The sequence below is a fragment of the Tamandua tetradactyla genome, chromosome 8, assembly GCF_023851605.1.
Source record: "Tamandua tetradactyla isolate mTamTet1 chromosome 8, mTamTet1.pri, whole genome shotgun sequence".
NCBI classification, from domain to species: domain Eukaryota; kingdom Metazoa; phylum Chordata; class Mammalia; order Pilosa; family Myrmecophagidae; genus Tamandua; species Tamandua tetradactyla.
In genome coordinates, this window is record NC_135334.1 from 97,136,828 (window position 1) to 97,154,732 (window position 17,905).

At 37.3% G+C, this 17,905-nt stretch overlaps 1 protein-coding gene across 1 annotated transcript in view; it reads left to right on the plus strand.

The window, feature by feature from the left end:
- The window catches only part of NELL1 (neural EGFL like 1), an 884,414-nt gene that overhangs the window by 851,816 nt on the left and 14,693 nt on the right, over nt 1–17,905 (plus strand). Inside the window, exon 17 of the mRNA XM_077114226.1 lies at nt 13,146–13,339. Coding sequence (XP_076970341.1) covers nt 13,146–13,339 — 194 coding nt within the window. The remainder of the gene's footprint in view (nt 1–13,145; nt 13,340–17,905) is intronic.

The following is a 17,905-nucleotide window of genomic DNA, read 5'->3' on the forward strand; positions in this document are numbered from 1 at the left end:
TTGTCCATGGATGACAGAGTCTAATTATGAATACTCAACTCAATTTCACTGGTCAGTGTATCTACCTTTATGCCAGTTTCATGCTGTTTGGCCCACTACAACTCTACAATATGCTTCAAAGTCAGGTAGTATGAGAACTCCTACTTCATTCTTCTTTCTCAAGATATTTTTAGCTATTTGGGGCACCCTGTCCCTCCAAATTAATTTGGTTAATGGTTTTTCTATTTCTTCAAAGTAAGTTTTTGGGATTTTATTTGATATTACATTGGATCTATAAATCAGTTTGGGAAGAATTGACATCTTAACTATATTTATTCTTCCAATCCATGAACACAGTGTGTCCTTCCATTAATTTAGTTCTTCTTTAATTTCTTTTAGCAATTTCTTGTAGTTTTCTGTGTATAGGTTTTTCTGGCCTTGGTTAAATTTATCCCTAAATAGTTTATTCTTTTGGTTACTATTGTAAATGTAATTTTTTCTTGATTTCCTCCTCAGATTGCCCATTACTGGTATATGGAAACACTACTGATTTTTGCTGATCTTGTTGATTTTGTACCCTGCCACTTTGATGTACTCATTTATTAGCTCTAGTAGTTTTGCTGTAGATTTTTCACATATAGTATCATGTCATCTGTAAACAGTGAAAGCTTTGCTTCTTTGTTTCCAATTTGGATGTATTTTATTTCTTCTCTTGCCTAATTGTTCTATCTAGAACTTCCAGTACAATGTTTAATAACAGTGGTAGCAGTTGGCATCTTTGTTTTGTTCCTGATCTTACAGGGAAAGCATTCAGTTTTTCCCCGATGGGTATGATGTTGGCTGTGGGTTTTTCATATATTCACTTTATCATGTTGAAGAAGTTCCCTTCTATTCCCAACCTTTAAAATGTTTTCAACAAGAAAGGATATTGAATTTTATCAAAAGCCTTTTCTGCATCAATGGAGATGATCGTGTTGTTTTTCCTTTTTATTTATTTATGTGGTATTTATTATATTATGTGGTGTATTGAACCAGCCTTGCATTCCTGTAATAAATCCCACCTGGTCATAGTGTATAATTCTTTTAATGTGCTGGTTGATTCTATTTGTGAGTATTTGTTGAGGATTTTTGCATCCATATTCATTAAAGAGACTGGTCTGCAATTTTCTTTTCTTGTTGTTCCTTTGTTTGGCTTTGGTATCAGGATGATGTTGGTTTCATAGAATGAAATAGGTATCTTTCTCTCTTCTTAAACTTTTTTAAAAGTTTGAGCAAGATTGATACTAATTCTTTCTTGAATGGTAGAATTCACATGTGAAACTATCTGGTCCTGGACTTTTCTTTCTTGGGAGGTTTTGATGACTGATTCAATCTCTTTATTTGTGATTATTTTTTGAGATCATCTATTTCTTCCCTAGTCTATGTTGATTGTTCATGTTTTTCTAGGAATTTGTTCATTTCATCTGTGTTGTCTAGTTTTTTTAGCATATAGTTGTGATGACGCAGTTTTGATTTAAAAACCTGTAGGGTAGGTTGTCAGACTGGGAACTTAGAAAGGATTTTATGTGGTGGTCATGAGGAAAAATTTTTTCTTCCCTTGGAAATTTCAGCTTTTCCTTTTAAGGTCTTTAACTGATTGCATGAAGCTCAGCTACATTATTAAGGATAATTTCCTTCTCTTAAAGTCAAGTGATTGTAGATGTTAATCACAATTGATTGTAGATATTAACCACAAATACAAAACAACTTCACAGTAATACCTGTATCATTGTTTGATTAAATAGCTGGGTACTGTTGCCTAGCAAAATTGACACTTAAAACTAACCACCACAATTGTGTTGTAGAGCAGGTAGATAAATATATAGAAAAAAATAAGAAACTCTAAGGAAAGAGTGACCAACTTCTTAGATGGGACATGGGGAGAAGGAGACTTATTCTGGAAAACTTTCACTAGCATTCAGTTTTTCCCCGATGGGTATGATGTTGGCTGTGGGTTTTTTATATATTCACTTTATCATGTTGAAGAAGTTCCCTTCTATTCCCAACCTTTAAAATGTTTTCAACAAGAAAGGATATTGAATTTTATCAAAAGCCTTTTCTGCATCAATGGAGATGATCATGTTGTTTTTCCTTTTTATTTATTTATGTGGTATTTATTATATTATGTGGTGTATTGAACCACTGGTCTGTAGGATGAGAAGTGATTTTCCTAGGTAAATAGGTATTAAGAGAAGTATTTCAGGCAGAGAGAGCAACTTAACTCTGGAGACAAAGTCAAGTCGGCAATCTAACTGTGTTCAAGAGATCAGGATACTTCCCCTGTGGATGAGGTCCAATTTACATGAATGGGTAATGGGTAGGGAATGATGAGCAAGAAGTCTGGAAACAGAGTTGCAGGCCAGATTATGAAGGTTCTTGGGTTCTAAGCTAAAAAATTGAACATTTTGAATTCTATTTTATAATATCTGTCTCTGAGTGTTGTTGAAAATATGAAATTTGTTATGAAAAAGTGTAATATTTTCTTGGGAAGTGGGTGGTTTTTTCATAAAATATAGCTATATAAATAAGTAGCATTTCCCACAAAATTAAGATCTCTGTTATAAGTATTTCAATGTTGTTTGCTTAAAATGTGCATTTTTGTTCCTGCCAAAAAAAAAAAAATCCTCTTGCTTGGAAGGCCTTTTATCTGAAAAAATGAATTCCTCAGAATTAGCTAGCTCCTGAAGTAGTCAGCTTTTGATCATTATCAAGCAACTACTATCTGCTAGCATTTTGTCCTATAATTCTCACAACCCTGCAAGGTTGGTCCAATTCCCCATTTTATAGATGGAGAAACTGAAGAGCAGAGAGATCTGAATTTTCCCACTGACATAATGAGTAATAATTTCTCAGCTAAGAAATTATGAAAATGACCGGCTAAAATGGTTAGTTTGGAGACATATATACATTAAGATATGGATTCAAATACAAGTTTCTCCCAACTCCTATATATGTATTACGTTGGAGCAAATTCAAACTGGGTCGTTTCCTGCAAAAAAAAAATCTGTAAGATCACTAGAAAGTGGCAGGATCAGATTATTAATCTAGTTTCCCTAGGCAAAGAAAACTGTTATGATGCTCTTAAAAAGGTACAGGTAGCAGAAATGGAGAGGAATAATGAATAAAGGTTAGTATGGGATAGAAAGTGAGGCTTATGTTTGCTGCCATTAATTATTTATTTGTTTCTATAAGGACTTTGTTTCCATCATTCTATTACCTTTTGCATACAGTGGACATCAGTCAATATATGTAGAAGCTGTATTGGTTAGTCTTTTGGAGATCTACCAACTAGACTCTGGCAGCCTGACTAGGCCACTTTGCTTTATTCTTGGAAACCAGCTTTGTTTTGACCCTTAAGATTTGACCTCCTTAGGGAAAGAAGCACAGAAATACAAATTCAAGGTAAAGAGGATTTCTTTCCCAAAGGCTTAGAGCAGAAGGGGTCCAAGGCACCCACTCTGAGCTTCCTATACTTTGATCTCAAAAAAGGTCTCTAGGCCTTCCTAGAGAATATTCCTCCAGAACAGAGGGGTTCCCCAAGCCTGCTTTATTAAACCAATTGATTAGAACTATTGAGGAAATATGAAGAAGGAAGAAGCTCTAAAGAGAGAAAATCATCCAAGAAAAGAGAACATGGCGTCAAGTCCATATTTATTTATAGCTTGTGAATCTTCTCAGCAGATACTGTCCTTCTTGGTATAGTACCCAAAATTCTGCCCTTGATCTAAACTCCCCTTCCACTGGGGCAGAATTTAGGGAACAGCCTTGGCTGCCCCTTAGAAGTTTGAGATCACAATTAGTAAAAAAAAAAAAAAAAAAAGAAGAGACAATAAATAGTGGCCTGAAAGGCCTTTGAATTCTTAGCTGCTGTAATCTGATGCTCTTGTTAATTCGATTGGGACATAATTCTGGAATTGTACCATTGACAATGATTTTTTTGAACTTCGATTTCCTTGTAAGTTGCCAGATGCTTCTTGTATTAAATGAAATTACTGTGTAATCTCTCTGTGCCTTAGATCTTTGCTTGGCATAGAAGAGAGAAGAAATTATTTCTCATCTGACAACTTGCATGAAGAATCATTTGTCAAAATAAGGAGTTAGCTTTGGTTTTCACCCTGGCTGGATGCCCTGTCTATGGGATTGCATTGCCAAGGCTCCAGTACAGATGGGGAAACCATGCTTCTCCCCTCATTACTTCTTCTCTTTGGCGCTTGCTGACAAATACTCATTATGGGAGACAAGAGAGGTTTCAATAAATATTGGATGTCCCAGACAGCTGTTTAATTCTAAAATATCTATTTGTTATCCTGAGGCTGGTTTCTTCCCTTTACCTCTATCCTGTTCTCCATCTGTCACCACTCATAGGCATTGGAATTATAGGTTTAGCCCTACAGAGGTGAAAGTAATCATATCAATTTGTAAATGGACAAGATGTTAAAAAATATTTCATGCAATGCTTATACTTTACCGAAGACAAATCTGAAGCCCCAAAAGGGCAAGGATTCTTTTTTTTTTTTAATCACAGCTTAACCAGATTCAAATTTAACAAGTATTTATGTATTTCTTAGTAGGTAAAAGATACTGTATAAGGTGCTATGAGAGATTCAAGTATAAATAAGACCGAACTTACAGTTCTGAAGGGGTAAGGAAGATAGAAAAATGTGTTCCCAGTCAACCATAAATGGTAACATGAAGGAGATATGGGAAACATAAAATTAAAGTACAGGAGGCATGAATCTTTTCAACTGAAGTGAAATTTTGTTAAAGACATTGAACATTACAAAGAGTATAATAATACAAATGTGTATGACCCATTGTTTGGCATCTAGCAGTTAGTGAAAAATTATCAGTTCCACTTCTTTGTGATACAAACACTAATTATAACACTTCCATCTCCACCCATAAGCAGATATATATATTAAAAAAAAACCAACTAAGGGGCATTGGCATCAATATTGTAGCCACTTTGTGTAGCAAAATTCTCTTTAGATAGCAACTATTTCAATATTTATAGATTTTTATTATTCTCTCCACCTGTCAGAACTGTATTGATTTTAAACAAATTTAATCACTGGTTAAAGAAGCATGACTTGTTCATGGCAGAAAGTAAAACCACTTGCTTAATTAGAAGGCTGCATGGTTTTATTCTCCTTTTATTTTCCCTATCTGGAAAGAATTGCTTTTGTCATCTGCAATAAAACGCCTAAATTTGTACAGCCTATAAATAAAATATACTCTGTGACCAAGGCAGTTTCAGAAACTCATATTTCAGCATTTGTCATTTAATTTGTCATTTAATATTAACAGATTTACTGATTAGTGCTCAAGGAGAACTTAAAGTATTAACAGTTCTGGGTTTGGCTAGCTAATGTACTGATGAAAACCTTGTGAATTTGTGTGAGAATTAAGAATTTAATTGGAAATGTTCAGAAAACAATTGGAGGTGGGTTTTCCATATAATAAGTCTCAGGACTGTTGGTGCACAGTTGAGTGCATCCCAAAGTGATGAAATAGTAGAATTCATAAAATGAGATGAACTCTATGAAACAACAATTATAGAAACAATAAGAACAAGATCAACAGTAATAGCAACTAATGTTTTCTGAGTAATTCCTATATGGTAGTTAGAATTTGTGTGTACCCAAGAAAAAGCCATGTCCTTTTAATCCATTCCTGTGGGTATAGACCTATTGAGGGTGGGGCCTTTTGATTAGGTTATTTCAATTGAGATATGACCTACCTCATTAAAGGTGGGTCTTGGTTCTCTTGGTGGAGTCCTTTATAAGAGGATAAAGCACATACAGAGGCAAAAAGAGATGAAACTGAGAGAAGCTCATAGGAAAGCCCTGGGGAAGCTAACAGAGCCATAGAAGCTCAGAGAGGAAGCCACTGAAACCAGGAACTGAAAGCAATGAAACCTGGGAGAAAAGGTCCAGCAGACATCACAATGTGCCTTGCTATCTGACAGAGGAAACCACACTCACTGGTCACTGGTTTTCAGAGAAGGTATCTTCCTATCGATGCCTTGATTGACATTTTCACTGCCTCAGAATTGTAAATTTGTAAGCTAATAAATCCCCATTGTTAAAGGGCAGTCTATTTCTGTTATATTGCACTCTGATGATTTAGGAAACAAAACCAGGGTTGGGATATTTTTATCACATTTTTCAAATGATGGAACCCTTGCCCAGAGAGGCTAAGTAAATTTTCCAGAGTTATACAGCTAGTAAGCTGCAGGGATAAGACTGGGATCAAAGTGACAAACTTGTACTGGTTTGCCGGGACTATTCTCAATTTGGCACTAGAAGTCTCCTATCTCGGGAAACCACTCAGACCCAGGCAAACTGGGATGCTTGGTCTTCCTAACTCAGATTCAGAGCTACTAGATGCCAAAGCTTATGCTTTCAGTTGGTATGCTGTGCTGCTTCCACCAAGGAGAAAGAGAAGCAAAGACTAGATGTGGAACCTTGAGAAGTTTAATAACTTAAAACATGCAAGAAGAAGGTCTGTACTTGTAGGAACATATCTGTCTTCTCCACCCATTGGATCCCCAACCCCTAGCACGAGTAGACGCTCTGTATGTGTGGGACGAATTAATGGATTAGTGGTTGATTATAAGAGACTGGATGAATGCAGAGGTAAGAGGATAACCAGAAAAATATCACATCCCAGAACGGTCAAGAAAAGAGCTCCTAGACTGAGATGATCAACAACAATATTTGTTACAATATTGTTTTTTTAAAAGAAGATGTTTTTTCAAACTAGTGATCCTGGAAAGCTTCAAGATTTACTCTTAGAAGACAGGAGTACAGGAAAGCTTGCAAGCAATCAGGGGGAATGAAGATGAGGAAGGAGAGGCAACAACTAGTTGTTGTAAGACCAGGTTCTAGAGAATAAATGAGAAAATGAGCCCAAAAGATGTGTTCCTTTTCTTAGTTTAAAGAGAGAATCTTCTCTGTTAAAGGAAAAATGGAGGAATTCAATGGAGAGTAACAAAATTGCCCACTGAAAATAAGAGAAACACCATAGAAAACACCATAGTCAGGTTTCCTCCTGACTCAGCAAAGGCTGAAAGCTGGAACAAAGATGGAAGAGTTAACACTGGAGGGCATTGGAACCTCTTCCTAAGAAATACATGGCAGCATCTCAGATAGATGAAGTTGTAGTTCACTTATCACTTCTTTGAGTCTTAGCCTTTTCAGGCTGAATGTCTCTTGTTCTATTTAAATGAGGTGAGTTTGAGCCACTCATCCCACAGTTGAATCTCTTCTGTTGTGCCCCAGTGTGTCAACCTCACTCTTCCATGCTCTGAAGGGAACATAGTATTCAAGTATAGACCAGTACACAATAGAGCATAATTATCATCTCTCTTATTCTGGACCAGAAACTTACTATTAGGCTTAAAATTACATCAGCCTTTTATTTTGGAAGCCATGTTGGACCTCAGATTCTTCTATTATTTACTATGCTGATATGCAGCCTCTATATTTTTCCCTGTAATTTCCTCTCTGCCACTGTAAAAGAACCAATATTGTTTTGGATAGGGAAGAGGCATCTGTGCTCTATCTTGTTTATCATTAATAAACCCCCAAGCTCTGTTTTTGTTTAAGAGCCACTAATGTCTGGTAATGATTTCCAAGGCAGAACACACCCAGCTGGATATTCAAACCCCAGGTTAAATTTTGTTTTCTGACATATCACCTGTTTTGAGTTTGAAAGTAAGACTAAATGTGTTGTGAACATTATTCAAGAAACAGGAATAAGGGGTGATGAAAAAGGTCACTCCTTTGTCCTAGCTGCCACCAAACCACTGATAAAAAATGTTTCCCTTGATCTTTGAAATCAACCTGTAGAAGTTTAAGCTCCTGTTGGAGGTGCCATCACTGTTGTTATACTATTAAAACTTCTGTGTAGACATTTTTTTCAAAAGTAGGAAAGTTGTTTGGGGCTAGGTTGGAATTGGTTTGATTGCAGCTGATATAAACATCTCTGAATTGTATTTTCCTATATGCCCAAGTAACCTGAGAACTCAAATCAAAGAAGAAAGCAGATTGACTAGGCACAACTGGACCTTTTTAAAAAGCAAAACTGAGTATAATAATAACAGACTTTGTAAATTGTGAAAATGTCAATGCAAGAAAATTAGTTTTAATGCAGGCTTAGCTATGAAATTTTATTGAAAAAATTCTCACCCGAGCATGGCACATTTAAATAATGAATATGTAAGGAGAAACACAGGGAAATCACAGAGAGCCATTATTTACAATAAGAAAAAGCAAGTACACGCTAATGATTATAGATTTCACTACGGTATATTTTGCCTGATTTTCGTTTCATTGCCTCTTTGTTTTCGTAGTCCTGTCTGATGATTTGGGAAAGTCTCACGGGTGAATGTCTTTGTGTTTGCTCAGCAGAGAACAACAGTTGCAATATGTAAATAGGGTGCCTCTTGCCTTTGGATGCCTTGGGATATGTATAATAGATTAAGTTGGCTTTGTGCAGAGCAGACAGGTCTGTATTACCAAGAATATGAATAATGTCAGTTTCCGTAATTGCTAACATCTGGCTTTCCATAAATCTGTTAAATTGCATGGAAGCAGAATTTGATTTCTGTGTCATAAGTAAAGCAATTACATGGAACTCTGTAGGCAATATGGTTCTATATTCAACTGTGAAATCCTTCCATTCTGGAGCAGAGAAAGCAAATCCTGATTTTGCACCATGTCTTGATTGCATAAACTAGGTGTGTGTGTCTTTATGCTCAGATGTCGTAATTTTAGGGATGAGAACACTGCCAATCAACTTTTCACATGAAATAACTAAATACTAAAAAAAAAAAAAAATCCTATTAGGATTGGGTATTAGTTGTCAATTTAGAGATTATATTAGAGGAGACCATAAATTACAGAACCTTTTGTAGCCACCAGTAGTGTATCTGTTGAAATTGAGTTTCCAGGCAATTGCAGGAGGATTTTGTTAATAGGCTTGCTCTGCTCTTGTTCTCAAGCATTTGACAAAAGTGAAAGTTAAAAGTAAGACATTGCCTTCCCTGTTTGCTACTTCATTGTAGTCATCACATTTTGAACTAATCCAAGGGCTTTACCAGAGAAAACCTAACCTGAAGGGGAGGATTGAGGGGAGAATTGTGGTTATGCCAAGGTTCCTGAAGAACTCGGAGACCAAATTTTGGCAAACTAGACTTTATAATGTTATTGGTCTGTGATTTTCCTGGATTTATGTAAGTTCCATTTCAGAAGCACTTTGAACATCCTCATTGTATTCTGTACTCTGCACCGGGAAGAGAAAGAATAAAGAAATTTTTCCCTGTCCTTGATGAGCTTACCATCTGACATAGGAAGCATGAATTCCTGAGAAATAAGGGCAAGGATAGAATTGTGTATAAGGTACAGAGGAAGCAAAAAATCAATAATGACTGTCTTGCAGAATGAGGAATGGTGGTAATGCTTCATATTGATTTTGAAGAGTGTATAGGAATGAAGATAGCACAGAAAGAGAAGTGCTTATCTTATCAGTTAATAAATTTATGCCCACCTTATTCCGTATAGGTTGAGAAAGAGGAGGAGAGCACTCCCATAACAAGAAAGGGGATATTTTGAGACACAAAATAGGAAACAACGTGCATTGTTTGTGAATCTCCCATTGTTTTTTAATGGAAAGAGGAAGGAACAGAAGAAAAAACTGAAGCTTTAGCTAGGGGCCTGTACGACATGCTAGGAAACCACTGAGAGTTGGTAAGCAGAGGAGTGATGTGGTCAGATTTGTCAGATTTGCTTTTTTAGAACATTACTCTCCTATGGAAGATGGCTTAAAGCAATGGCCTTCATCTTGCTGAACAGAGTCTAGATGTCAGGACCCTGTTCTACAACAGTTAAATCAGCATCTCTAGTGGTGGAGAACCTGAACACCAGTGCTTGTTAAGTCTCCTGAAATGTTCCTATCCTGCCCATGGTGGAGAATCTCTGGATTAGACTGAGAAGTGGCTGGAATCAGGGAGATAAATGAAAACGACTGCATTGGCCTCCAGGTGATTTTGTTAATGGGCTTTCTCTGCTCTCGTTCTCAAGCATTTGACAAAAGTAATATTTAAAAATAAGACATTGCCTTCCCTATTTCCTACTTTATTGTATTCATCATATTTTGAACCAATCCAAGGGCTTTACCAGCGTCTGAGCCGAAACAATTCAAGAAACCTGTATTTTATTTTTTATGATTACATATATAATGAGGCATCTATTGAGCTATCATTCTATCAATTTGCCCTGTAGCTTAGTCTCCTAGAGATACATATTAGGCTATATAAGTGTTCAGAGAAATACAAGACAGAATATTTGTAGTCAGTTGCTTTCAGCAAAACCTGGAGAGATAAGAATAATGCAAACTTGTCACTTTAGTGTATTTCCAAGGTAATATATACCTAGATCCTAAGCCATATGGTACAGAGACTATCATTGCAATGGGAGTTCAAGGGACTTGAATGATTATTGTGACTTGGCATCCTATTTGGAGGGTGCTTAACTGAAGGCATAGGCTTGAACTTTGTCTTAAATATTGAGAGGTATTAAATCAAGAAACAAATATTTATTGAATCCTCATTATGTAATCTAACTTTTTCATATTCAGAAGACTATAGAGTAGGTGGCTATGGCTTTTCAAAGGAAATAAATGAGGGTCAGATGTAATTAATAATGTGCCCAAGGACATACAGTTGTGATGTATAAATGACCAGCACCTGGGAAGTACTCAGTTAAATGGAAGAGCTTGATTTTAAACCTAGGTCATCTGACTCTCAAAAACAGTGCTATTTGGGAAAAACCTAGAGTAGGGGAAGAACAAAGGAGAGATGAGAGGTTTCTAGGCAGGGCACCATTTATGCAAATGCATTGAGGATTGCATGGGCATGACCAAACTATGAGGCCAGATTTTAGTTGACCTCGAATCCAGGCATTGTAATTATTTCATTATAATCATAAGATTATTAAATAATCATAAGGTTATTTCCATAGTTTTCAAAGAATGATCATTAACTAAATGGCTTGGCTGAGGCTAAAATTGATGGGACCAGGACAAAAAGTAGGCCATGGAAAGAATTAGCTTCTAAATATTGCTGGAATTCCTAAGCCACTTGGTCCATTTCAATGCAATGCTGTGAAGCAATGTTTTATACCAATTCATTGCATGCAGTCAGAAAGAAAAGATAGGTCATTTATTTATTATTCTTTTTTAAGTCACAGCAGTTCATTATTCTAGCAAACACTGATGGGCTAATTGTATCATAACAGCCTCAGAATCTCAACTAAAATTACTAAAGAAGATCTAAGTAAGAATGTATCCTTAAAAATAATTTGCAGTGTATAAAGCATAAATAGTTAAAAGTAGATAAAACCACAGAACTTTCTAACTTTCTAGTATGCTTAAAGATAACTTTAGACATTGAATTGGCTTAGCATAGGGGAAAGCGCTCTAGTGCAGCTGCCAGAATGTGCATAAATGTGCTAGCTATGTCACCATGAAGAAACGACTTAGCCTCTCTCTTCCCACCTTAGTATCCTCTTTTGTGAAATGAGAATAGCTATTTCTGCCCTGCTATTAAATGTTTTAAATGAAAAAGAGCACTGAAAATCTGTGAAACAATAGATAGCAATATAAAGTAGTAGCAATCCAACTGGTATTATGCCTTTAAAATTGCTTTGAGCATTTATGGGTGAAATACCATTACTGATTATTTTTTCTTCAATTTAGTTCCATTATCCTCAACCAATTGCCTATATCTATGTGCATGTTTTAAAATGTAATGCAAATATGTGAAATATGTTAACCTACACTGTTCTTATTCTTACTCATTGTAGGAGTCAAGCTACCAATTATTAGCCTATCAAGTGTTATTTGTGTATATGCCTGTGTCCCTCCTTATCAACCCAATGAGGACAGTGTCTTATATGTCGTTGTCAACCCCTATTAATCTCTAGTATGCAAAGAATCTCATGTAGAGCAGACTCTTGGTAGAAATTTGTTGAAATCAGTATTGTCATCAGAAAGATACTTGAAAGCATGGCAATGGATGAATCATGGGGGTAGAGGACCCTGATAGACTCACAAGCAGTGTCTTCAAATACATTAAGGATTGGCATAAAAAGAAAGTTAGACTTTTCTTGATTGGCTCCAGAACTAGTATCAATGAGTAAAAGTTATTGGGTAATATATTTTATCTCAATTTAGGGAAGATTTTTCTAAGAGAGTAATTCAAATATGGAGTTGATTGCCTTGAGAAATAATAGATTATCCATTGGGAAAGGTCTCAATTCAGGGCTGGATAACTATGTGCTTGAGATGTTGTTTAGGTGACTCAAGCTCTGAATGTCAGAAGATGCTGACTGGATTTAAAATTCCCTTCCATACTTAGCTGCCATTGAAAAACAGCATAATATATGTGTATCTTTCAACAGTATCCATGCCATACCTTAATGTAGCTTTAAGCTTCTTCTTTGGGTGAACAAAAATACTTCTTGTCAGTAGGGTGGTGAGGCACTCTCTGATTAGTAAGTTACCTACCTAGTAAGAATTATGCCCTTTTCTTTCAAACTTGGCCCCAGGATCTGGGGGCTGTCGAAATGTCTCAGGCTGCCCCTAATTGACCACTTGTTCCTGCTCAGTGGCTAATCTATTTACACCTTTTCTAAAAGACCCAGATCTCCATGGAGTTTATCCACACTGTTAATGAATTAATAGCATTTTGGGCGTCTGCGTGGAATGATTCTTGAGAGTATCTGTAAACCAGTTCATAGCTCCTACTGAATATTTCAGTAGTTGGAGTCAGACAGCTGTGGTTGTGGGTCTCAAACCAGCCATTTATTAGCGAATGAGGGTGGGCATGTTATTTAACTTTTGTGAGCCCCAGATCTATTATTCGCAAAATAGGGATAAGAGCAAATGCTCCCACATAGAGGTGACTTGTAGCGTAAATGAGATAATGTAAAGGAACAGCTTGACACACTACTTGGCACATGGTAGAAGCTCAATAGTATTAGCTATTGTATTGTAAATTATTATTATTTTCTGAGTTCCCTTGCCTGAATTCTAAAGCTCTGGGAATTCTTTCTTCATTGCAGACATCGATGAATGTGCCTTAAGGACTCATACCTGTTGGAATGATTCTGTCTGCATCAATCTGGCAGGGGGCTTTGACTGCCTCTGTCCGTCTGGACCCTCTTGCTCTGGTGACTGCCCTCACGAGGGAGGACTAAAGCGTAATGGGCAAGTGTGGACACTGAAAGAAGACAGGTGTTCGGTCTGTTCTTGCAAGGTGAGACTGACTTGGTACAGCTGAAATTGTAACTGTTATTTCTCTCTCTCCTTCTCTCCCCTCCCTCCCCACCTCTCTCCTGAAGGCTGTTGACTTATGCGTCTCCTGTAGTTCCTGAAAAGATTTCTCCTGTTCTCATCCATGCTACAGCTAATAATGATGCTGAGTGGCAGGCAAATCTGCTTTGAATTGATGGAAAGGTGAGGTAGGGGGTTGAAACTAGACTGCAGAGCATGGGAAAAGCTGGGCAGAGAAGCTGGTGTTTGTCCTCCCTCTGAGAGTCTGCAGTGCCTTCAAGGTTGGTTGGGTGAGAGCTTTAATGAGCCCTCTTCCCACACTTACACAGACTTACTGATAAAAACTGCTCCTTGCCTGAGATGATCACCTGCATGAACAAGTTCACTTCTGTGGTGACATCATCCAGGAAGGCAACGCTCACAGCTTGCTTCTGGTGGTTAGAGACAGGTAGACTTCCATTTGAACAAATGAGAATGATGGTGCGAAGCATCCTGTAATTGATCTCACCTTTGTTATTCTCAGTGCCAGACTATTCCTTACATTAAATTGTCTGGAAGGGAGTTTAATGCTTATGAAAATAAAATTCTGTCATTGTCTAGCTTTGCTTTATGCTTTGCAAAATGAGCCTATTAAAGCGTTTGATTTCTGTGTGCTTCTTTTGTTGGTCTTGCTTAATCATTTCCCTTTGATGTTGTTTAATTGCAATTTTTGCATTGTATTTCTTTGCCTGTTAGGATGGTGAAACAGTTTAATCTTGGGCTTTATAGGCCTAGGAATCAAGAGAAATTAATTGCTTAGTAGGCTTTTTTTTTTGCCTGGGCAGGCACCGGGAATTGAACCCCGGTCTCTGGTATGGCAGGCGAGAACTCTGCCACTGCACCACCATCACCCACCCTGCTTAGTAGGCTTTTAGAAAACTGGGCCTCCTGACAAATTCCCAAAGTGCTCCCTGGGAACAGAGTTGAAACGAGGCTTGAGAAGTCATCCAATTCATCTACCTGCCTTCAAGTCTGCCATACCTCAACAGACCCGGGAGCACCTATTTAGGCGAACTACAATACTAAGTGCTTCAGCAGTTACCCCGTAATGCCTGTTTTTATCCCATTACACTTAAGCCTAATTACATACCCAAACTTAGTTACATTGCTGCTAGTTTTGGGATACTTCCTGTGTTCTAAGCACCCTGTAACAGCATTATAAAAATCCTTATTACAATTTAGGAACTGAGTTTCTTAGGGGTTAAGTAACTTGCCACAAATATCCTAAGATATAAATCTAAGCTGGGACTGAGCTCCACCCAAGGTTCATAGTTTCACCATCTTGCCACATGGCCTATAACACCGTACAAATAATAGTTTTTGATAATATGTAAAAATCAGTCAGGTAATCGTTGTCAATCCAACTTGACTGAGCTCAAACTCTCAACCTGGTGCTATGTTAATGACCACATGAGGCATGCTCTCAAAAAGTTTTGAAATTATTAAGTATAATAATTTAACCATGTGGCAGTGACTGAAAGGAAAGGTTATTAAGAGAAGAAAAAGCTCATTGTGGGTTAGAATAGTTGAGAAGGGCTTCATTAAGTCAGCAAAACAAAGATGAATGCTTTTATTAGTTCTTTTCAAAAGTATTGTTTTTCCAAACTGTTCTAGTTTGCTCGCTGCTGGAATGCAATATACCAGAAATGGGATGGCTTTTAAAAGGAAGAATTTAATGCATTGCTGGTTTACTGTTCTAAGACCGAGAAAATGTCCCAATTAAAACAAGTCTATAGACATGTCCAATCAAAGGCATCCAGGGAAAGATACCTTGGTTCAAGAAGGCCGATGAAGTTCAGGGTTTCTCTCTCAAGTGAGAAGGCACATGGCGAACACAGTCAGGGCTTCTCTCTCTGCTGGAAGGGCACATGGCGAACATGGCGCCGTCATCTGCTAGCTTTCTCTCCTGGCTTCCTGTTTCATGAAGCTCCCTGGGAGGCGTCTTCCTTCTTTATCTCCAAAGGTCGCTGGTTGGTGGACTCTCTGCTTAGTATTGTCACTCTCTCTGAATCTCTCATTCTCCAAAATATTTCCTCTTTTATAGGACTCCAATAAACCAATCATGACCCACTCAAATGTGTGGAGACATGTCATCCCTAATCCAGTTTAACAACCATTCTTGACTTAATCACATCAGCCAGGGAAATGATCTCATCACAGTTTCAAATATACAGTATTGAATAGGGATTATTCTACCTTTAAGAAATGGGATTTATATCAAAACATGGTTTTTCTTAGGGGGCATACTTCCTTTCAAACCAGCATACAAACTTTCAAGGATAATAACAACCTGATCCTAAGTCCTTTTTTAGGTTTTCTGGATCTCCAGTCCCTGGTGTAAGCAGATGATTTTAGTTGATTTAGCAGGAAACTTACCAATCATTAAAACTTTCCCAGAGTTTCCTTAATTATGTTAATAATCCAAGAAGCCTAAATTGACTTATTCTGCTTTGACTCCTAAAGTGTCCCCAAAGTCTTCTGAGAATTAGACTAAAATTGCCACAGGTGATGAGCAATTATTGTAACCTTATTTTGTTGATCTCATGATAAGCATCACATCATCCAAATGGACGAAATGATGCTTATCATATCATCACGTTGGAAGCTGAAAAGGAAACTCAAGAAAATATTGGTAATTAAATCATATTATTTATATTTCAAAGTGGGTGATAAAACCGAACCACACTACAAAGGGAACTGTTGACAGAAGCAGAGTCAAAGTTCTTTTAAAAGCCTACTTCCCTCTCAGGAATCAGTAACACATAAATAGATAGATGAGATAGATAGATAGATAGATAGATAGATAGATAGATAGATAGATAGATAGATAAAATTGAAAAAAATGAAAGATGACAAACAACAAAAAAAGTGAGCCCATGACATCAGGTTAGCTACCAGTGTTTCATGCCAGTTGAGAAAGAGGCCTTGGAATATGTCCACACATAAATGGAGTTCATCAGTAAAGCAAGGCTGGCCAAATGAATTGGGACTTTTGTTTAGATGTCATGTTTTTCTTTGGCAGTGACAATGCTGTTATGGACCTTCAGATGCTTTAGCTGATTAGACACAGTAAGATTGCTGGGCTGCTTGAAGCCTTTTTCTGTAGCATTATTCAGACCATAGAAAGTCAGGGTGAAAAATAATGATCTCCTTGGGCTTGATCACTAACTCTTAGTTAACCACCCAGCTTCTTTTCATAGATACCCATCTGTGGCACTTATATTCATAAATTTGCCCAATGTCTTAGGAAGATGTCTTTATTTTTTACCTGTGCTATGTGAGAAGGTAGAGAGGTCCATGGGTTTATTAGTTTCCAAGAAATTCAACATTTTATTATGAATAGTTTTGTGTATGTAAGAGATCATGGCAAGGAATAAGGAAAGAGATACAGAAACAAACACCTGCCATACTGCAGTAGTGTCATGAATAATGCTCTGGGAACATGGAAAGGGGAAATGTGCTCTATTTGGGGAGGATGTGTAGGCAATCTGGGCAGACCACAGAGATGAGTAAAGTCTTGTCTTTGAATAAGGCATTGAAAGGGCTTATTATTAATGTAGCCAACTAGAGATGTGGGAAAAGTGAATCCTAAACTGAGGGAATAGCAAGAAAAACAGTACAGAAATTTAAAATTATATTTTGTTAGGGAAATTGTGAAGTGAATGATGATCTTAGATATTGGGAAGTGTATAACCATTGATGAGCCTGAATGCAAAGACTGGGACCAGAGCCATGCCATGAAATTTAGACTTCACTCTGTGATCAGAAGAGGTTATGAGAGATTTTAAGTTTGGGATTGGCATGGACCAATCAAGATGTAATAATAGTATGATGCATGGCCTAAGATCAAAGCTAAATGGGAGGAAATTCTTTAGGCTGAGGCAAATGTTCAAGAGAATAAAGATGAGAACCTGTAAAAGAGATAGAGAGGGAAGGTCACATGGGAGACCTCAGAAGTGCAATGATGAGTTCTAATGACTGATCATTTCATTCAGAAACTCTGAGCCTCTGTGGGCAATGTCTGCCTTTATTCTGTGAGCAAAAAGGAAGGTACAAGTCAGTGACAGCTCCAGAGCAGTATTTTGAGATTGAGCTGCCCATTTTCTTAGATAAAAAGAGTTCAGGTGCTATTGACAAGAGAAAATTCTAGAGTTTACAAGTTGGGCTTGTGAGCACTCAATGAATGATGGCTATTACTGCACCTACGACGATACTGACAACTATTATATAACTAGTTACTGGGAGGAAATCCAATGGGAGGAAGAGGACAAGTTAAGAAGGCCAGATTTCCTTCTGTGTTTTTTTTTAGTTAATCTCCCTCCCCCCAAATTGAATAGCATTCATCCTGAAACCAAGTATAATACTGTAAAGGTATTGAGGTTTTCTGGGGACTACAGCAGCGAGTAGGAACATGGATGGATGCCACAAAGAACAACTCACCTGCCATGCCTAGGAACAAATTATTGTGGGAACACAGAAGGGTGAGGTAAAGTGGAGAAGACCTTTTCTA